The sequence below is a fragment of the Cygnus atratus genome, chromosome 4 (assembly GCF_013377495.2).
Source record: "Cygnus atratus isolate AKBS03 ecotype Queensland, Australia chromosome 4, CAtr_DNAZoo_HiC_assembly, whole genome shotgun sequence".
NCBI classification, from domain to species: domain Eukaryota; kingdom Metazoa; phylum Chordata; class Aves; order Anseriformes; family Anatidae; genus Cygnus; species Cygnus atratus.
In genome coordinates this window covers 15894506-15917185 of record NC_066365.1, presented here as the reverse complement: position 1 = coordinate 15917185, position 22680 = coordinate 15894506, and the positions used below count along the sequence as shown (strand labels likewise).

The 22680-nt window shown below is 45.5% G+C and overlaps 1 protein-coding gene across 1 annotated transcript in view; it reads right to left on the bottom strand.

Annotated features, from left to right (window-relative positions):
- Positions 1-22680, bottom strand: part of SHROOM3 (shroom family member 3) — a 125818-nt gene that overhangs the window by 81145 nt on the left and 21993 nt on the right. Inside the window, 1 exon segment of the mRNA XM_050710371.1 lies at positions 21241-21395. Coding sequence (XP_050566328.1) covers positions 21241-21395 — 155 coding nt within the window.

Sequence of the window (22680 nt, the reverse complement as noted above, 5' to 3'; positions counted from 1 at the left end):
CATATATTTTATCTCATGTATAACATCTCACTCTTTTTCGCTCATTTGTTTTCAGCAAAGAAACTTTCCTTGTGCACTAAGGATGGATAACTTTTGAAACAGAACTGTGTTGGAATTAAAACAGATTCCAGTCTGAATTAAACAAATGCAGGGAAAAAAATCAGCATCAAAGACCATCTATTGCTGCATGTTGGGGCTGATGCAAAAAATATTCAGGAGCAATATGGGTTTAATGGTGGACTTGGCAGTTAGAGGTCTTCTCCAGCCAAAATGATTCTATGATTCTGGAGACCTGCTGTGGTGCAGGAACAGCAAGAGCAGCTGAATTTCACGTAGAGAAATGGGCGCCAGGACAACATGAGACAGAGGACACAGAGAACTTGTTTTCTCACCAGGCACACTGGCTGCATTTAAATACAGATGGTGGATAAACTCTTGGATGGGACCAGGTTGCTAGAGGAAGACTAACACAGACCTGGCGATCATTACTGCCCCCAGCATCTCCAGCTTCACTGGCTAGGAAAGACTGGACCAGCAGTTCTCCTGTCCTGGGGCCAGCCACCACGTGGAGTCACTATGACATTTGCTGTCACGAGGGTTTTGTCCGAGCAGGTGCAGCAAGAGGCTGTTTGCTGAACTGCCTGCACTGGCCACAGGATGAAGCAAGATCTGAAATCAGGGGAATTGCTGAGATAGTCCAGAATTACACGATGTCTTGTGATGCTAGGAATGGGGAAGCATTTCCGGGGCTCAAGAAAGAGGCAGCCTCTGTGTGAACCTATCAGTGGCTGTTCCCCCAACAAAGCAGTCTAGAGGCTTCAATTTTCTTGTGATTTAACAACTTTTGTGGCCAGCTCCTTGTTGTGTGAACAAAGGCAGACTGACTGTGAGGGAGAACTCCCCCTTCAGCAGGGGGCTTCATTAGACAGTTATTCTTCTGCTGCTGTTTCTCTTCTCTACTCCTGAAACTCTGATGCTTTTCAGAATGGAAGAGTGTAATGAAATGATGCCAAAGGAAACGATTCATTTTCCATCCTCCCCCACCCCCAGAGAAGTTATTATAATGCAATGATAAATGTTGCAGTACTATTGCAAAAAGACAGATTTCTGCTGAAGTTCTCTCATACAAAGCTGTGAGATGAATGGATTTCCTCTTTATGCCATGGGCTCCATTTTCAGGAGTAACAGGGTGCCAGGAAAAGCCATGGGAGAGAGTGATCTTTACAGGGAAAAGAAATCTGAGTATCATAAAAACACTCTGCCTCTTGCATTATGCTGAGGCATTATGCTCTGTATAAAAGCATGAGCAGGCCTCCAAAACCATGTGTAGAATGAAAGCAATCTACTTCTCACAATTAGTATATGCAGAATTTTGACTTATCTTCTAGGTTTTGGATCATGAGATCAAGAAAGCTGAAAAGCAAATAGCTTCACAGATCTCCTGAGTCAGAAGGCGGTCCTTTAAAGCATTTATTGTACATCACATGAACTGGCAATAGCACTCTGTCTCGGTAAAGAACCAAGGCAGCATTCCTGGTTTCATCTTAAAACGTTCCTCAAAATGGAGCAAAGTACAAAACACTGCAATAAATGCTGAAGAGAGTAAATGAGTTTGAACCTTAATAGAGCCTCCAACTCTCCTTTACTGATCCCACTGCCAAAAAACAAAGCACTCCAACTCCTCTTCTGTACTTACTGTGGGAGTGTCTGTGCATGGCAGAATGATTTTATTTTATATTTACCATAGCCTTCAAGTAAAGAACACAGCAAACCAAATAAATAAAAGGGATACCTTGATGCTAAAGTAGAGTTAAGATCGGTAGCTTGTTCTAAATTTGACCAGATTTGGTGTCTACCCAGTGCAGCTCGTAACATCCATAAGGCTTGCTCTTGTTCTTCACTATTTCCAGCAAGACCAGAAATGCTAACAGCCCGTGCTTGTAGTTCAAGCTTGCAACTATCAGACCACAGTCCCCATCTGCTGAAAAAAAGTTTCTGGGGAAGAAGAAGAGATGAAGGGAGCACTGCAGAACCTATAAAAATATCCATACGGGCTCAGTGAAGAGAGAAGAATGACTAGGGACACAAAGTGCTTGATTTTATGTGTTGTTTTCTATGCCTTACTCCCCTAGTTCTTCTGCAGGTCACTTACTGGAAAGGCAAGGCTGTAAGAGCACAGTTACGACTCAGTAAGCTGCTGATTAAAGCTAAAGCCTAAATCTCTTGTTGCAGAAGCATTGCCATTTTCCCTGAAAGAGATCAAAAAGTAAAAGAAAAAACATATGAGGAGGTGAAAGGCTAATGGCTCCTGAAGATAGTTCTGTGTTGATAGGGCTGGGATTGTTTCTTCGAACAACGTTCCTCTCATTAAAAGCAGGTAGGTATCAGATTTTAATGACTTGTTTTTTCCCATCTCGGTAGGTCCAGAAAGACTTTACTTCCCTGTTCTCCGCAGCCGTCTTGCAGAAGAAATGCTTTACCTGCCTTCTTATCACAGTTAAATGATACCTGCACTTGAAAGCAGGATTTTTACCCTTCTCTACAACCTTAGGCAAATACACCCAGTTCTCAGAGAGCTGACAGGAAGGCAAATCACCTACTGCAAACTGACAGCTGTCAAGTGATAATAAATACCTGTAACAGGGAGTATTTCATCCCCCTCCATGCAGCTATCAGCTTTCACTGAAATTATACTCCCCTCCCTGTGATCAAGCCACTATAGCTGTGTGGCCAGCTTCAAACACAGCCTTGGGCACTGGGAAGGAGGGGGGGCTACTGTTTTTCCTTCCCTCATTTCTAGCATGACAGATCTTCCCGAATGGCATGAAATATCTGCGAGGTTTCTTTCAGTCTGCAAGTTCCCTGACCACCCCAATCTTGTCTAGGGGGGTTTCTCTGCAAGTTTCTGTATTTATTGCAAGAAATATAGAAGCAGGAACCACTAAAGAAATCAATATGCTGTTTGGAAAAGTTCAATAGCCCTCACTCCTTAATGCCTCACCTCAAACCTCTTGAAACCCTGAAGTAAAATTACAGCATAGAATTCCTTGTCTTAAAGGAATCAGAACACTTGGTTGAAAACAATCCACTTTGCTGAGTCACGGCAAGCGGTTGAGCAACTTGCAGGAACGGGGCCACAGTCACTTGCCAGCAGGAAAAAATGTTAAGGTGTGGGGAGAAAAGAAGTCTGCATTTCAGAGGTGAACTTCCAGGGAAAAGGAAGGAGTAAAACCATTCGCTTGGACACACACAGCTGATTGCTGTCCCTGCTGCTTGAATAAAGGCTCAGTCAGCATTAACCCTTCCCAGTGGCATGGTATCAGAAAGCTGTTGTCATTAGGAGATGGGGTTCTTACGTGGCAAAATCTTTCCTGGTATAAAAATTTGCATCTCCCAGAAAGACTGGTGATGCTGAGCTATCTGTAGCCTCCAAGAATCCGACCCCATCACTTGACTTTGTAGCAAAGCCCTTTAAGAAGAACGTAACTGCTGTGGGGCCTCAGGAAAATTACACATACAACAAATCAGTAAGCTGGGGTAATTTGTGCCAGTTGTAACCTTGGCATGTGTAATAATAAGGCAAAAGAGGTCTGTGTTTTACCAAGATGGACAAATGAGTGGCTATACATCTACTGAAAATACCTCATGGCAAATATGGACCTGCTACTGATTTGAACAAAATGAGATTTTGGCAATTACCAACAAATTACACACATCGGCTCATGTTCCTAGAACGTCACGGCTCAGAAAAGCAAAATGCCTCCCCACACCAACCACAAGCCGAGCTCTGTAAGACCCTTTTCTCCTTTACCACGCATCACTCCGAAGCAGGAATCCCAGCCCCGCCCCCACTTATTCATGAGGATGCGTATGCAGGAGTGGGGAAGGGGGCAACGAAGAATTTCTGTATGAAAAAAAAAACAAGAAAAAAAAAAAAGCAGCCCCATTCCTGAGACGCCGTTGCTATGGGCCTGCGGGGTTCACAACAGATGGCAGCGAGAGCCATCCCGCGCCTGGCTCTGAAGCTGTCCACTCAAGCATACCACTCGCATTCCCCACATACCTCCGGCCCCGCCGCTCAGCGCAGGGCAGCCCGTCCCCAAGACGCAGGGCTGGGATGCGAGCAGAGGGATGACATTCAGGCCTTCCACCTCCTCTGCCTTTCGCCGTCCCTCCCGGGCTCTGCGTTTTCCCACAGTTGGGTTGCGATATCTGATTTCAACGCTTAGCTTTTCAGGGTTTCAATCACTGGGAGAAAGCAATTTGTTAATTGGAGTCTGTCCCGGAGGCTGCTGATTCCCGCATCCTTACACGGGTCTGGGTCAGGGTGAGAGGCAAATGAGCCCCTGAGGGCCTGATCCAGAGCAGGGCTGTGCACCTTCCTGCTCCCCTGGGTGGAGCAGGCAGCACCCCCCAGGACCCCTGCCTGAGGTGAGGAAGGCTGGAGCGAGGCAGAGATCCTCTTTGCTACAGAGGACACGATCACATCCAAATCGCTTTAGGGGAGCACAGTTCAGAGCCAAGGTCACTGCCACAAGTTCTGCTGCCTAGTGGATGTTATTAACAGCTAAAAAGTGTAACAAAAAGACAGAAAACGATGTAAAGAAGTAAAAGAAGTACCAGGTGGGGAAAAACATGATATACACAGCCTAAATGCCCAGGCGTACAGAAGAGAAACACCAGAAGCAGCAGCAATGAACTCCAGGCACAGATTTCTCCCCTGCTGCTCCATCTAGTCTTGCATGGGGCAAGATTATCAGCCAGAGCACCCGAAACATGCAGGGACCAGTCGAGAAACCCGCTGCCATCCCTGCTGCTGGCGAGTCTGTGGTCTCAGCCTCGCTCTCTGCGCCCTGCAAAACCCTGCCAAGGAACCAAAGCGTGGCTCTGGCTGCACAGCAAAATCTTCCCAGGTCCCGGGGCACAACCAGGCTAACGAAAAGTCAACCCGCCATCGCTCCCCGACACGTTTGACACTTAATCGTACCGTTCTGGTCTCCTAAACCCAAACAACAGCCGTGTTGGCTCTGCAGCAAGGAATTTGAATGCGGTTTGCCTGTCGCTTGCTGATCACACATAAGAGGGCTCTTTGGGGCTTATTTGCATTTGGCTGCTGGAGTCACTTTTTTCTTTTTTTTTTTTTTCCCGGAGTTAGGATGAGGATGGAGACAAAGCAGCAGATGCTGGAAGCTGACCACGAAGTGCGGTGCCGGCCGTGTGCAGCTGGCCACGGGCATTGTGCGGAGCGGCAGGGCTGCTCCGAGGCAGCCTGGGAAACGTGCTCGCTGCTCATCGGCGGGTTCAGCCCAAACCCTTCGCCCCTCTCCTTTATGGCAGGGACTCCTGAACGCTGTCGTTGCAAAGCACCGGGGGATAAAGTTGTTTTCTGCTTCGTTTTTTCCTGATGCAGACAAGGAGCAAGTGTTAAGTTTGAGAAAAGAGCATGACTTTTGCTAAAAGTCAGTTTGTGCGGCCGCATGTGCAGGCTTTTCTGTGCAGGCATGCAGGAAATTTTCCCTCCCTCTCTCACACACAATGGTTTAGATTTGGTATTTATGAGCTTAAGTTAGAAATAAAGGAGGAATGAAGTTCCCAGGTGGCTCTTTCTTTCTTTAATCTTTCCTACATTTCTCCCTCTCTTTTCTATCAGTCTTTAATCAAATTCCTGCTGTTACTTTTATTGAACAAAGGAGATGCTGGCACAGCCCTTAAGTGCCTATGCACATGGGTTGCCCTCTAACAGCCAAGTTGCTACGATTTCTTGTTAAATGGTCCCTGCAGGCTCTAATTTCTAAAAAGCAGAAAGAAATGTCCAGGCTTTGGCAACTGAAGCAAATGTTAATATCTGGTGTTTCTTCAGCCACTTGGGTTTCTGTGAGGCACTGCCTTTAACCCTTTGAAGGCTTTGGAAAGGTTTGTCTTTAAGAGACCATAAAACAGACCATCTAGAGCACTAACATCACCCCTAGGTGATTTTTATTCCAAATCACTTAAAGGAAGTGACCACCAAATCTCTGTAATTCAGGCCACTAAGGCATCTCTTCAGATCTCAGAAGCACATTCACCTTCCTTCACGTTATATGGTACAGAGCATCGAAATCACACTGCTCAAATCATTCCCAGGACAGAGAAGAAATATGCATCTGGCTCATCTACAACCCAATACGAAGAACACGGGAGATGTCAAATCACTCAAGCGGGCAGTGGATTAGGGCCCAAGCTAATCCGTTGCCTGTACAAGACTGTCCACACTAATTTGTAGCTGAACTCTTGGCTTGCGATACGGTCTGCACGCAGCTCCCTTCAGGAGAGAGTCACAGCACGTGGGCGATGCAAGCAGGGAAGAGCTGGTGCCCTCCTTTGCAGAGCTCCCGGCAGCCTTGCGGTGCACGGGTCCTCCAGAGGAGGGCAGGAGGTTCCCCATATCACTGCAGCCTGGGAACATGCCCCTCTGTGCAGGCAGCAGGCTGTACCGCAGGGTGATGGGATCTGTGCTTCAGAACAGCCTCTTCCCACATGCTGTGGGTCTCTGCCAGCCTTGAGTATCTCTGCAGCTATTCGTGCAGAGCAGGTTTGCCCTTAAGAGCGTGTACTTAAGCAAACGTGTGCTCCCGAGAGCAGGCAGATGCACGCAGGTGGGAGCATACCTGTGCCCACCACGCACACGTCTTCCTCAGGCTGGGCAGTCAGCTTGCGAGAGGGCAGTGGGGACTGAGGACGGACGGCACGTGGTCTGTCCTTCCCCAGCCACACATATCTTCGAATTCGGTTTTAAAGAGCTGGCTCATAAGCAAGGCAAAAGGAGGGAATTTGGGGCAATGCAGAGTGACTGGGAATTTGCCACTGCAAGCAGTTCTAGTTTTACTGACAAAATCTCATTGCTCTTTAAATACTAGAATAATGAACGCATATTAGGCAAGGCAGTGTGCTGTACTCACAAGACGCTGCTGCTTCTCTGACTTCAGAACTCACTGTTTCAAGTTGCTTTTCTTAAGCAGATAACCTACAGCACAAAAATACCCCTCTTTACATAGACAGGGACCCAGACCCCACTATTCCACTAGAACCACTTCGATTGCACTGCCAACCTTCACTACATGGGCTGGATCACCAAACTGTGAAAAAATAAGGTACAGCAATTTCAGCAGCTAAAGATTTGGTCCATATTCACCCACAAAAGACACAGACAAAGGAAACCTAAACTTTAACTTTAAAGATACCCTAGTAGCAATGAAAGAGGTAATTAGTTTAAAGATTAGTTAATGAGTTTACTAAAGGAGTTAATGTCTCAGGAGATAATCAAAATCAAAGTTCAATGAACTTAGTATTATGATTCACATCCAATCTAACAGGGCGTATAGCTGTGTATAATACAGTACAGATCTTGAACAAACGTAAATTAGTGCAGGCCCATACAGGAGCTATACTCATTGCCATCTCATCAGTCTCTTCCACATTCTCTTTCTGCTACCTGCAATGTGACTGCATGGATCAAACATCAATATATCCCACCCTGTCTGGCTAGCCTGCCTATATGAAACTCCGTCGCAAAGTATCGGTCTGGTTTGACACCCACTTTAAACAACTTAACTGATAAAAGGTGAAGGCCAAAAAGAGCACCACTCACTTGAGCAGAGACCCTTCTGGTCTGTAAAACTGGAAAATGTGCCTGACACATCACAGCGTGTATGTGAGTCTGATCCTCCGCTCATGAGACTCAGTGTCTTAAAAGCAGGGTATTATTTTTACCCACTGACACCAGGGGAGGTAATGGCCTTAAACATCCCCTACAGCTCTGGAGGCTCTCACAAGTTCACCTCCCCTGCCAGCTTCGGGCACTTTTCTAGCAACAGATCCGCTTATACCACTGCACGCCTTAGCCAGTGACAGCACCTGAGCAGCGGCGCAGCACTGGCTCTCCATCTGCTCGCTGTGAGCTTGCTCACTCACCACAGCAGCCGAATCACCCCCACAGCACCGCCTGGCCACTCGTCTGCCCTGAAGGTTGTGATGCTCGTGATGTCTAGCACCACCAGGATCCTTCAGGCTCCAGTCCTCCCTCTCCCAAAGCCCTGCCGTGAGGTCTGGCTGCCTCCGCAGGCACAAAGCCGAGCCCGGCTTGCTCTGCTGTCGCCGGCGAGAGGCTGCTTACCTTGCGGGACAGCCGACCGGGGCTCAGGTATTCCCATCCCGGCGGTGGAGGCAGCCTGCCATTTGGTGAGCGCAGCCCTGGGAGGAGGGAATGGCACTGCCGCCCCGGGAAGCGGAGCAACGAGAGCACGGCGATTAAGATAACAAGGCGCGGATACAGGTGCTGTGCACAGAGGCACCTCGGGACTAATCCCGCAGTAAAAAGCAGGAGGTTTGCTCAGCAGAGGCAGCTCAGATTACTGCCCTCCTACCAAGCAGTCGTCAGCAGGCCTGACAGACAGGAGCAGAGAGCGTGAGGAAAGGGGAAATTTGCTGAGTGAAAGTGCCAGGCAGCTCTGTCCTGACTGCCGCAGATCCGTGGCTGGCCCCCTCTTATAATTAACACTGGGCATTTTGGGGGGAGAAGGGAGAAAAGAAACTACATTTACTAAGTGCTTTCGGCCACCCAAAAATTATTTGGTGTTTCTTTTGAAACTCACCACCCTAATTTCGTTTGAAGAAAGCGTGAGCGAGGGTTGGGGATAAAATCCTGTAGTGGAGGAGAGGTGTAGCAGGGCCACCAGGCTCTGTTGCTCACTGCCCCACACGGCAGGGCAGAGTAATTCAGCTGCAGGTTCAGGGTTGAAAACGATGCCCACAACTGTTCCCTTCTGCCAGCCAGCAGCTCCGTGGGTCCCCCTGCACGTAGCTCTCTGTATGATGCCCACGGATGTCCAGCAGAAAACCTGCCACACTGGACATGTCTTGAATAAGAGGACATCGGCCTGACACCGCCAGGCTGCAGGAGGCTCGGCTACCCTCTACCCGGCCAGGCTGGCTGAACATCCAGGAGAACACTGAAAACAGACATTAAGTAGATGTTACATAGTGTGCTCGGTTTGAGGCCCCTTACTACAAGAAGGATACTGAGTTGTTCGAGCATGTCCAGAGAAGAGCAGTGGATCTGGTGAAGGGAGGAGAAAACAAGGCTTTGGAGTGACTGAGGGAACTGGGGCTGTTTAGTCCTGAGGAGGCTGAGGGCAGACCTCATCGTGCTCCACAGCCTGAAAGGAGGCTGCAATGAGGAGGGTGCCAGTCTCTTTTCTCAGGTGACAAGTGATAGGACCTGAGGAAACTGTCTCAAGTTGCACCAGGGAGGTTTTGATTGGACATTAGAAAGAATTTCTTCATGGGGAGGGTGGTCAAGCATTGGATCGGGCTGCCCAGGAAAGTGATGGAGTCCCCATCCCTGGAGGTGTTCAAGAAATGTGTGGACATGGCACTTAGGGACATGGTTTAGTGATGGGACTCAGTAGGTTGGACTTGATGATCCTGAAGGTCTTTTCCAACCCAGGCAATTCTATGATTCTATAGATTAAATTAACCTGTTTTTCCTAAAGGGACAAAATGTTTTATTCCAGGCCAAAGAGAACACACTGTTTCACTTCCACTTTACCCTAAATATTTTTTCCAGTTCAGCTGTTAGATCAAAACGTATATTGTTCACCATCTTGCCCATATTTTTTGCCATTTTTTCTCTGCTGCAATATTTCCTTCAGCTCAGCATCACCCTCTTCCATGCAGTTAAGCCCCTGACACCCTACAGGGAAGGAGAGCTATATCTCCTGTTTATAAAAGGAGATGAGTGAGGAGTAATGCCACATAAAAATATCTGTCAGAAAGAGGAACTGAACCCAATTCCCCAGGGAAAACATCAGCATACTGGCAGAATTTCCCATCCCGCCAAGACAGCGAGAGGATGGCTCTTGCTGCCTCCATTCTCCTCTTGCAACTCCACCTCAAAACAGCAGTACTCTTAAAAGGCCTGGTAAACAGCAGACTGAGAAGTAACCCTGAGAAGAGTTAACTGGCTCTTTTCAGCCCGGAAAGATGTATTTTTTTAACCAATATTTCTGATTTTAATTAGCTTAGGCATTGTTTAATAGAAAACAAATGTTATGGTGTATTTATGCAGGTATAACCTCCCTGAGAATGCTTTACATACATATTCTGAAGGCTGATGCCATCTCGCCTCTAATGCCGAAGTCAAAGCAAGCAGAAAGCTGAAGAAAGGGGTTTTGAAAGAAATTGTTCTATATTCATTGATGCAGCCAATGTTTGGGCCAGGCGCATACATGTGACTACTCTTTGTCCAACTGCATTTGTGCAAGGGAGAGAGGCTGCCTTTCGCTACGAACAGGAAGACCTGTGCATATAAAAGACCAAACGATACTGCCTGTGCAGCTTCTCTTCTTCATTATTCTTTTGACTGAGATACTCCATTCATCCAGCCACAAGGGAGAAACAATACCATAGGATTCGGATGACCCATACAAGCCCATTCATTAAAACACGTGAAGTAGTTACAGTGACCACTTCACCCCAACATCTGTTTTACAGCAGTAAATCCAGGCAAACTCCACTTGTAACAGAAGGATTACGTTAGCTTTCATTAGCCTTTCCTGACCCTATCTCTCTTCCAAAGGAAACCTTGGATCAAGCAGTAAAAGCATGGACAAGTTTTTGAGAAATTGTTTTATATTCCAGGGTAATTATCTCAGCTGAGCAAAGTAAATATTTAACCCAGCTAAGGATATGTATACATCAACGCATATCCATGTCACGCAACTTACAAATCCCTTACAAACCAACCGTATTTATAGTCAGCTCTTGAAATCAAAGCCATGCAACTGGAGCTTCTCACAATACAGATGACAAAACGTGTTTATTCTCACCGCTCCCCCAGCAGCTGCGCTGTGAAGCTGTCATCCTGCAGTCCCGTGCACCTGGACAGGTAACCAAAACCTTGTGCAAGTCCAGGTATTTACCCCATCGACTAAAGGTCAGCCTAGACACAATCCCAGGTACAGAAGAGAGGCGCAGATCAGTCAGAGAACACATGCTTGCTTGTTTGCATTTCCATACTACCGTGATCTGATCCAGCTCCAACTTAATCCTCAGGAAATTCCAAAAGAAGGGGACTCACACCCTAAAATGCACTTTGTCCAGCACTGGCAGAGATTTCCCAGCTTTTCCAGTGTCGCTTTGTGACAAATCAAACCCCAGCCTGATTACTGCCTGAAGAAGGCAAAGTAATCCAAATGCACTTGGTGAAAGAGGCAGCTAATGCAGAGTGGCAGTGGCTAGAAATTGTTGTGTTTCTAAAACAGGCTCAGGTGAGGGGTCAGCCTTTAATGTCGTATACAGGCTAACACATTATGGTGGCCGGCATCTTTTTTTTTCAAGGCCTTTTCCCACTGTCCCCATCAGAAGCCTAGATCTTTTTTCAAAAATCGTATCTAGATCTTCTCCACATTTACCATGTTTCACTGTGGGAAATTTCCTAAAAGCCTGGCAGCCCTAAGCTGTAGCTAATTCAATCCTAGACAGTAAGCCCGTTGCCAGTGATTTCAAAATTACATTCTGTGCATCTCTTAGCTGTCTGCCCCGTGTTTCATATTGACCTTTCCTAATGATATAGGGACTGCAAACATTTTGATGAATGAAGAGAAAACTCCTCTAATGAAAATAGTGACGCTTGAGATAGTTAAAAACTCAACAGTTTGACCCAACACACGGACAAATTTTAAAGCCTTTACTTAGCTGGGAACTTGCTGTGCAGATCTCAGAAATGCTGTATAAATGACACGTCAGGGCTTTGGCTGATGGCACCCATTTGCATCACCTGAGGACCTGTCTCATCACGTAAGACTCCACCGAAGGCTCATTTTTATGTGTGTTTAAAAGATGCACTGTAAAAGAGCCCCTGCCCAAAGACTTTATGCAACAGAGCCTCGGCAACACCTGGCAGACAGGAGACGGGACCAGAGGCAGAGTGGAAAGCTGTGGAGGAGTTCACAACTGAACATACAACAGCACGAGTCACAAGACCACCCTGCCAGCCCTTTACCAATGCCAATGCCAGCTTTGGCCTCCCCAGCTGTCAGTCTTACAACTTCCATGTGCACCAAACCTCCCTTTCTCCCGTTCCCCCAGTCATCATCGCTGAGCAAAAACTAACCCCAGCGCAGAGCAGCTCTTTGGAAACACGCTCCTACATTGCTGAAGAGCAGGGAGGGAGCCAATGCCTGTTCTAATTAAATTTCATTCACAAAACTTGGATTTATTTGATGCAATTTTTTGGCGCGCTGTCAAATACGACACAAAATTACATTAGTGTCATAAGAGGAAAGGATTAGTCCAAAGAGTTCTTTGAAGAACTGTGTTGGCACTTGGCTTTTTGTAAAAATGCCAGCAGCTTCCCCTCTCTCTAGGAACGGCCCATTTTCTCCTGGTCAATGAGGGAAATCACTGCTCAGTGAGGGTCTGAGCCAAAGCCTTTTTGAGTCTGTGGGAATCTTTCCACCAATTTCCACGGGCTCCAATCGGCCCTGAGCCTCAGATGTCAGTCGTACTGACATCTTCCTCCCACACTTCGATACTTCCCTATTTATCAGGTAGAGTGTCATTTATCAGGTAGAGTGAAAGAGTGAAAGTCTGTTTTTTTCATTTGTTTGTTTGCTTGTTTGCTTGTTTGTTTTCACATTTTTTAAAGAAAGTCTTAGTTATAGGAATTGGCTGCTGAAAGAAAAATCACTTTACAGCTGTGGCATGGGTATAAGTGTTAGAAGATGGCTGAGTTTAATTCCTAATCTTGCCACAGAGGTCTTAAAATGAGTTAATTGGGACCAGATTTCTCTGAGAACACATCACTGGCCATGCCGTGGTAGAACAGAGGCCCACATATCCCAGCATCTTCTCCCTGACAGTGCCCAAAAGCAGACACATCACGAAGAGAGAGGAGCAGAACAAATATAAAAGTGTGCCCGATGTCCTGCCAGCCCCGGGAGGCAGCCCCTGCCATGGGACTGGTGTTTGCAGGGGGTGTATTCCTGGTGAATACACCTCCCGGGTGAGCTCTGCGCCCGCTCAGTGCCTGAATTAGCCAGCTTCCTCTGACGCCCCTGGTCTCAGTGCCATGCTGTGTTTCTCCTCCCAGCATCTCTCCCACGGCTCATTGTTCAGACAAGGGGGCACGGGAACAGGGTTGTGCCAAGAGAATAAGCTGAAAAACCCAAGTCCTGGGGGGGATCTGCAGAGAAGTCTGAAAACGAACACACAGATTACAGTTATAGCCATGGATAAGCTTAATCCTTTCTTTTTGTACAGTTTTTAGCACAAAAGGAAAACGAGGATAGTGTTTTCTGTCACTACTCCTCCCTTACACGACTTGCATATTTAGCCTGAAGGCACTGTGAGATGGGAACAGATTGCAGGCACTGTTTGGGGCAGAGACAAACTACCACAGTTACTGAAAGCAGAACATAACTGTCTTGAATACTGATCTTTGCTATGTCTTTATCTCTGTGTTTAGTGTTTACTTACACCTCACTATAAGACTGCCCCAGAAAGTGAGAAATGCAGATGAATGTCTTTTGCTCTGCATAGAACATGCAATGAGAAGTGGGTAAGCATGCACCTGTGGGACAGCTGGAATGAGGAGCAGCAGCAGCCAGTTACTTTATTTGCCGAATCTATCTCAGCAGTGATGGCCAGCACCGAGCCCCCAGCACCAGCTCCCCACTCAAGTGATCACTGATTCACGTGACCAGAGGATTCACTCATGGGTTGCTGCCAAGGACAAGGCTGATGGAGGGCTCCTACCTCAGCAGTCTCGGAGGTGCTATGACTGTGTGTCATCAGGTCCCATACTGAGCCTCAGGAGCACAAGATTTTATGGCAACTACACGCTTCAGAAACTGAATGTGCTTCATCTTTGATACAATACTATATATGCTACCTACATAATACTTGAACAGACTTCCTACAGTAGCTTGTATCTGCATGATAGGACATTTGCTAAAAACACATTTCACATCTTGGAGGTGTGCAGCACATTTTGCTGAAGACCATGGATATTTGAGATTTTTGCTTCACGCAGTCTCACTAGCTCTGCAGATGCAAGTATCATCATTGGAGCCCCTCACATCCCAGGTCAGTCAGAGCCTACCAACACCTGAGGAGAGCTCTACAGGACTTGAGCATGTCAGTGTGTACTGAGTACGGGCCTACAACATCAGTCATTCTCTGCAGAGAAATTTTTCCACTAACAAATTTTAATAGAGCTTTGCATTCATTAACCAAGACCAATGCTAGATCCACGAGTTTAGAGAATCACAGGGCCAAATACTGACCTGAGGTAACTCATCTGAACGCCACTCAAGCCAACGGAGCTGGTTTACACCCACTGAGAGCGCAGACCAAACTGCCCGTGGCAAGCTGACTTCACGACACACTGATGTCTCAAGAACAACTTCACATTTTCACCTCTGCCCTCCCTGCACCAGGCAACAGCGAACGCCACAGCAACTCGAAGGAATGGCTTGTAGGAGGCCCTAGTTCAAACAGCGCTTGTGCTCGAAAGGGTGTTAGAAAGGAGAGCTGTTGTCCCTGTGGCTGCTGTTGCCTTCAGCATGATATTCGCAGAGCAGCTACATTTGCCATCATGCCTCACTGATCTAATTGCTGCTGTTATGAACATGTTGAATGTAAAACTATGTAAACAGTGTGACACTCTGACAGCCATTCTTGCTTACTGACCTGTGGAAAAGTCTATTTTTGGCAGCTGCTGTAGGCCACTGTGGTCGTTGTAAAGCAGACAAGGCAGTGCATGCATTTTGAGCCTTACCTTCAGCCGACATAGGCGTGCACAGCAGAGTTAGATTGAACTGAAACAGCTGAAAAGGTCTGGGACTTTTTAAATTGCATCCAACTTGCTTAGGTACTCAAGTTGGAGAGGAAGCGACAGAGGAAACCAAACTGGAAAAAAAAAAAAACCACCTTCCACAATTAAACCGAGCATTATTTCTATGGCTTGTAGCTTTAGCTTTCAAACCCTCAGTCTCCTTCAGCTGGTTAAAGATCAACTGAGTATCAAAAACTATCTAAGGCAGTTTGCTGAGGACAGTACGCAAGATTCCTCCTATGAAATTAAACAAACTGGTCTCTTCAGTTCCTCATAGTGATTCACACTGACTATTGCCAATCTGGCAAGCCATGAGCAAAAAGATCTCCCCAGCATCAACCTGTGGATTCCTCAGGCTCGACGGAGCTGGTTCTGCTCACACCTGCAGTCAGAGGCATTTGTCACCAGCAGCGATATAAATATACTGAAGACTATCATGGGAAATACTTGTGGAGATGTTAGCTTCTTGGCTCACTCCCATAGTCTGTCAGCAGTGGAGGGACAGTTCCTTCTTCCCTGTAGCACGCTGCTATCTTGTCTCTTTGCCCAGTGATAATTTTTAAGGCTGTTCCCCTCACTCTCTGTTTATCCATGGCAATTTGATCTGGCTAGCAGGACTGAGTGCTCAAAACAGCAGTATTCTTTTTGTCTGATTGCTTGGGTCTGAAACGTATCAGAAGGAAATGGATGTGCTTTGTCTTGAGCCAGCAGGCAGAAATGTCCTGAAAAGCCCTGTATTAAAAAGTGGGGAAGGGGAAGGAGAAGCAGGTGATTTTGCTGTGCAGTTCTAAACATCTTAAGAATCACACCTCAGAAAAAGGACTAGAATAGACCACCAGGCTGAATCCACCTTGCCAGCAGCAAGCACACAAATTATTTATTATAGCAGCACGGTATGTGAGGCAGGAAACTGTAACTCGGTGTAGCAGGGAGTGGAAAGTGCACCTAAGGCGCACTCACTAAGGCTCTGTAACTCTCTGACATGCAAAGCACCTCACTCTGGCTTATTCAGGCTTCAGCACAATAAATGTGAAGCATCAGCAAGCTTCTCCAGGGCACAGCAGTTGCAGACCTGAGGTCTACAGGAATACACAAATACATATTTATCTGAGTCTGCTGTCCTGAACGAATGGGCAAAACAAGTACAGGGAAGAAGCAAGAAATGGGCATAAAGAAACAAATGGGCTTTAGGAATAGCCTCTTAGATGAGTTAAGATACGAGCAGCCCTGTTAGAGAAGCGAGGGAAAGCTGAACATGCTTACAAACTGCCATCGAGGGCTCCTGAGTTGACAAAGATATACGGAAAATGCAACTAGAGAGCATCCTTGAAAAAACATTCACCAGACATCTCCCAAATAAGGATCATCTCAGGGATTAGGCACAGTATTTACTTAACACTAGGGTTCAATTTCTGCTTCTGTGGAGATCTTCTGTGTCATATCAAGCAAATCATTCAATCATTCTCTGCCTCAGCTTCTCATCTGCAAATGGACCAATTATACTTTATCTGGCTGCTAAAGGTTGTTAACGCTCCAAAAGAGGAATTGCCATTTAGTAGGAGTTTGCCAAGAGGCAGCACAAAAGGCTCCTTTCCAGCTCCACGGAAGAGATGTAGCAAACCTGAAATGCAGTTATTCTGACCGCTAAGTCTAAGTCTCCTGCAGTATGTGGCAGCTCTCACACACGCCGATGCAAACCCACCCAGTCTGTTGATCTTTACATTGCAACATCATATGCTAACAACTTGAAGATATTTACAAAAGGATGTCTTGGGTGGCCTAATCAACGTGGCTTTGCCACATCCCTGTCCCGTGACTGCAACGTAACTGCTTTTGGTACCATCTGCACAGGAGAGAAATTCAAATGGCAGTTAAGAGTATAGGTTTACTTTCTATAGTGGTGAAGGGTAGATTTTAGTAACCCTTTTCACTGCCATTTTTTCAGTCACATATTGATACATTTACACTACTCCCTTCAGTGCTGATCAATTTACTTTCGGTCCGGAAAGAATCAGCTCACCGCATCTTTCAGCAGCTTGGGATCACTGTGGTCTTGTCTGCTCTGGGTTTCCAGACACTTACTCTGATCTCACTGACACAGATGTTACAGAGGCAAACACTGTGTTTAACGACAGTTTACTTCTCTGCAAGACTGTAAAACATCTTTCTCTGACAATTCGTCTTTTGTGCTGGGGAAGCACGGGGAGGCACTAACCTCTGGAAAAGGCTGTAATTTTTATACTGAAGCAATGGACTAGATACCTCTCTTTCAAAACCAGATCTAGGGCATATGAAGTGTTTGTAATGGATAAGGTGCTTCTTCTTCTGAATTATTCTTCACACATTTGAATTAAAAAGATGTTAGCAAAGCCAAACTTTCCTAAGTTGTCATGGTTCCAAGTCTACATTAAGCTTATAAGCAAGGAAGTAGAAAGCTCATAAATTCACAACTTCACGTGTGTCTCCTTCTGCAAGTTCCTCCCCAGCTCAGCAGGATGTTTGCACAGAAGTGAAAGGCAGACTAAGGCCCTCATGCCCTAGCTACTCTGGTACTGCTCATTTGTTCATAACCATTCATTTACATTAAGTATCGCTGTGAGATAAGTCATTTTTCTCATTTCTATTTATTCTCCTCTTTCATCTCAGACTGAATTTTCTCTGGTTTTCTCTTCAGATTCCCATTGTTGCAAATGTTACCACTCTTTTCCTTCACTAAAGTGACCAATAACAAAATGGTGACTACAGATGCTGATGGATAAGTACCAAGCTTTGCAGATGACATTCCAAGGAAAATAACAGATCATTGCATCAAACTGTCTGCAGACGCAGCAAGGTTTTGTAACATTAATTTTTGTTTAATAACATGTAAAGATGCACACTACTGCAATAGGCACTAATAGCTTACCTTTGTCCTAGAATAAAAACTGAGATTAAACAGCAATCTGCGTATGCTATGCAGGCTACACAAATATATGGAGTGGTTCAAATGTACTCTGTATGTCCTTTGATGTTCTTCCTACAAAACATCTGAATAAAAAATCCAAGCTTTCTGTCTGTTGTGATGTCTCATGTCTTCATCACACTGCTACAGATTGCTCCTGAGGTTTTAATATGAGAAACAAAAAATCAAACCTTCAAAAACATGCTGACCTTGAATATGCTTTGGAGAGAACCATAAAGACAGACAACAAGCAGACTTTGCTACTGTTTGTGTATGACTTTCAAGGGGTAAAGTCCATGTCAGTATGCGTTTGTGTCACTCCCTAAGCAAGAGTTCTCATGAATACTGAAATCACACACTAAAAATTCACGTCACAGATAACCGTTCAGAGAGTGTTAGGACTGCTGGTATTTGCAGCAAGCAAACCCAATCCACTTGAGTTAAATTGCCACGAGCAACTTACAAAAAGCAGTATCTTATGCACTCCAAACATAATTTATTTTCAGACAATGTAGTACTGCAAAACATTTTCTTTTTGTCCACATAACAAAAACCAACCCCAGATGGGGTTGTTGAAGCACATTAGTGCTTCCTTTACCAGTCCTAATGGCTAAACACATTAGGTCTGGGGTAAAGATAACCTGCACATATTTGGTGCTGTAGCTTTATCTCAAGTCTGGCTTGCAAACCTTTGTTTGTTCGCATTTTATCACATAGATAGCAGCCTGCCCAGCAGCATCCCCCTACGTGAGATGAAGGCTTCATGTGGCTGATACTCTGTAATGCGTTGCTTTCCTTAATTTCTTTTGCATCTAGCTACATTTCATTTAATATTGTTGGAAGCTTTTATTAACTGTAGAAGCTCACTTTCCTCTCACTGCTTTCCTATTCCCCACCATTCTCCTCTGGGATCTTTCTTTTATCCCTTCTCTTGCACTGGAGACAAAATCTTTGTCTTTTACCTTGTCAACAGCTGGCCAAAGAGCAGAGACCTGCCACCTTTGGGGACTGGGAGAATTCAGATAACTTCTGACTGACTACCCACAAAGCAGTCAGACCTCACATTTTTTTCTTTTGCTACTTTCTCAGCCCATGCCAGCACTGCAGGGGCAGCTGGGACTGTGTTGAATGACCTGAACTGCAGGATGGGCTCTTAGCTCTTAATTGTAATTTTTCAGTTTTAAGTTTATGGATTTAATGAGCTTTAAATGTGCATGAAGCGTTTGAAGAACCTTGGCAAAAGGATATTATGTGAATGTAATACCTCTTAAAGTAAGTGTGATATAGTATTCCAAAAAAGGAAAACGTCAAATACCCCTGCAAATTCCTTTTAAAAGGAGAAGAAAAGCTGAAAAGGCCTTAGGAACTTAAAAATAATGGAGAGAGAAACCATTAAGCTACCCTGTGAAGTATAATTTTGAAATATATAAAACACTGGTGGCTGATTCTTAATTTTTTCCGAGGTCGATCACTTCCTCCTTCAATAACTGATCACCTTCAATAAGAGTAATGTGACCAATGTCCATTGGGATTGCCTACATGAACTAGGTGTCTCGTGATTCCTACTGCATGTGAAAAAAACAGTCACGGAAGTGAAGAAGTGGCTCATTTTCTCTTTTAGCTTGAGAGACCTCAAAACTTTGTAAGAAATGTCTTCCACTGATTCAGGCATTTACCAAGGAAATATTAGGAACCGTTGAATTTTGGCCTGGCTATGACACTGCTGACCTTGAGTACGTCACTTCTGCTTGTAAACACATACATATGCATACATAGATATCAATGTTTTTATGTACATGTACATGTGTGCATACGTATATGTGTGTGCATATATATCCAGATAGAGTATTTATCACTCCTGGTCTCCTGACAGAGTATTTATCACTCCCCAGGACTCCAAGGTCTGCAAACTTGATTTTTCTTGTCTCCTTTTCTCATTACTTTTATTTTTTTCCTCTTAAGTAGATAGTATAAACCCAAGAAAAAAAAAATCACTTTAGACCAAACAGAACCAGTTACTTCACTATTTCACATCAGCAAAACTAAATTGAGATGTGACAGAAGGGTTCTCTATTCAGTTTTACGAAGTTAGCTTGAATTGAACATTTTGTTCAGTCAGTACTGATTACAATTTACATGGGTCTTAAGTAAAAGCCATTTGTTTTTGGAAAACACTCAAGTTGCAATCAACTGCATTTGCAAATGTCCTCCCAGTGGATACAAACGATCTACCAGTTCGGTATATGAAGATCCAGATTTTGTCATAAGGCCATTGTCAGTACCTGAAGATGCTTCATGTAAACAACACAATACAGCCAGCAGAGCATGAAATATACTCCAGAAAACAGAAGGGTGTCTGAGCCCTCCATGCCTGCCCTATGCAGACATTACCCCTCGGATGTTAGCCAGTTGTTCCAACTTAGTGACTCATGCTGACACCTTTTGTTTGGCTAATGACAGCTCCTCAGCTATGCTGATCTTGACCCAGATTCCTCTCTGGCTGAGCATGGAAATTCAGGACAGAGCACTCCATAAAGTGATACCAGCTATCACCTAACTGGCACAGAAAAAAACTGTTTGGACATGCCAGCACTAGAAAACATACAGGATGCATCTCTATTAAGGTCTTAAGTAAGACCGAAATTTTAGATCCAAATGTCTGTGATTCAAAATGGGCATAAAGTTCTGTAGCTTGACCCTATCACAAACATTTATTCTTCATGCCTCCAAAGGGTATTGGCAGCTTTTGTGTAGCCAAGTTAAGCTCAGCACACCACCAGACCCAGCATGCAGGCATTGCTACTCATTACCATTTACAAGGCCTTTGACAGCCAGGGAAATGGACGTGTGAGGAGAGATCACTCATTCAGTGATAACACAGAGGTTGCTGCTAAAAAGATGCAGGTGAGGTGGCTGCTCTTCCCCCTAGATCACACCCTGAGTGCAATACTGATCAAGCTGCTCTCTGTCAGCATGGCGACTCTATCACTTACCTGCGGAACATTAAACAGCTCCAAATCCTGCTGAGGCCAGTGGAAATCTTTGTGCTGTCACAGCGACAGTGATAGAGCAAATGAGGCAGGAGCTATGTACAGAATTGCCACCCTTTCAAAGGGAGCCCCAGGCACTTTAACGGATGAAGGGGGACTGCCTGTAAATCTGAACAGGATTCCTGGATTGCCATGTGGCAGGATAGCAGTGGAAGACATCTGGATAAGTAGTTCACATACTTGGATGCAACAGTGAAAAAGGAGTCATAGAAATGTTTGCAGAAAGGAACAAACGTTCGCCCTCGGGCTCATGCCTGTGTGCTTAAAACAAGGCTACTGCCAAGATCAGGCCGTAGGCATTCAGCTGGAGATGTGAGGGGGGTGGTTGTGGTACCCCGCAGGGCAGGAGGGAGGGAGTGTTGTGTCTTGCCTACCTGCGGACGACTAGCTTCAGTTTCTTGTAGGACCCTTTCACCAGGGAGATGGCCTCTCTCCTGGAGCTGCTCAGTTCCACCTCATTGATGTTCACCACCTCGTCACCAGCCTGCAGCTTGGAAGGCAGAGAGTCTGCTTTACCTCCCTCTTCGATCTGCACAGGAAAGAGAGAAAGCGATGGTGAGGCACGCCTGCCAGTTTGGCTGTCACATGCAGAGCTCAGTGTGCACTTCTGTCCAGGAGGCAAGGTCTACCAGCCCCAAACTCAGCTCTCAGACTAAGAAACGTTGCCTCCCTTTGCCAGCCAGCTTTCTCAAAGGACAATGCTTGCCTCCCCTATATTGTGTGTATGGAAGGTGGGGATCAGCAGCCAAACAAATTTTGCCAAGAAACATTGTTTTGAATAAGCCAGAAAAGTTTTTGGTATTTGGAAGCAGTAATTGCCAGCAAAATGGTTATGGAACATCTCCTGATAAGAGCACCCCGGCACGAGCCCAAGGGCCAAGCCCGGATTAGAAGACTTTTGATGTGATTTTCCAGTTCAGGCTCCTCTGCATGATCTAACTGCCTGGTTAACAACAGCTTGCTGTTTACAGGCCAGGAACAGAGCAGATGCACACAGGTGTATGCAGTTAGTAACATGCAGCAGCTCTGCAGGGTTTTTCAGCTAGGGGTTTCAAAGAACAGTATAAAAGGAAGTAGAAAATTATTTTAATTTTATGAGAAGGTAAGTAGCTTGCCCAAGGCTATGCAGTGGCAAATCCAGAAGGAGAATCCTAGGGCACCTTCCTCTCGGTTTTATATAGTCCACTGTGTACATTGCGTAGTCTTCAATGCCCATTGATTCTCCATCAGTGTGCCAGCAGCAATGCACCAAGTCTGCACAGAAGTGAGAGACAGAGCAGAGGAGAAGGAAAGAGGGCCCAGAATCTCGGACTCCCGGCCTTGTGCAAAGCGAGAGGTGCATACTAGCATAGCGATACTGAATATTAGCAGAGGACAAGGTTACATACGTATTAACACACTGAATCCTGAGCTTCTGGAGAATGAAATGCAACCAAAATAGCTTTTATTACAAAACTTGCCACCACAGAATCTGATATTCAAAGCACCCGGCAGTCTACGTTCAACAGAAGCTGTAACTGGTGTTAGCAATTGTCCCATGGCCCACAATTAATTACAACATCTTATGGCACCCTGGAAGTATAACCTCTTTTGTCAGTCCTTCACCTTCCCAGACATCACACCAAAACAAAAATTGGATTCAGACTCCGATCTAGTGAGCAGTACTAGTATTTGCAGGGGTGCCACTTTCTGAGAAGTGAAACTGCACGCACACTTCTACAAGTTACTTTTACTTCAAGCCATGTCGGGTAAGGTGTAATTGAGCCACAACTCAAACATGAAACTCAGCACATGCAGACACATTACCCAGACTT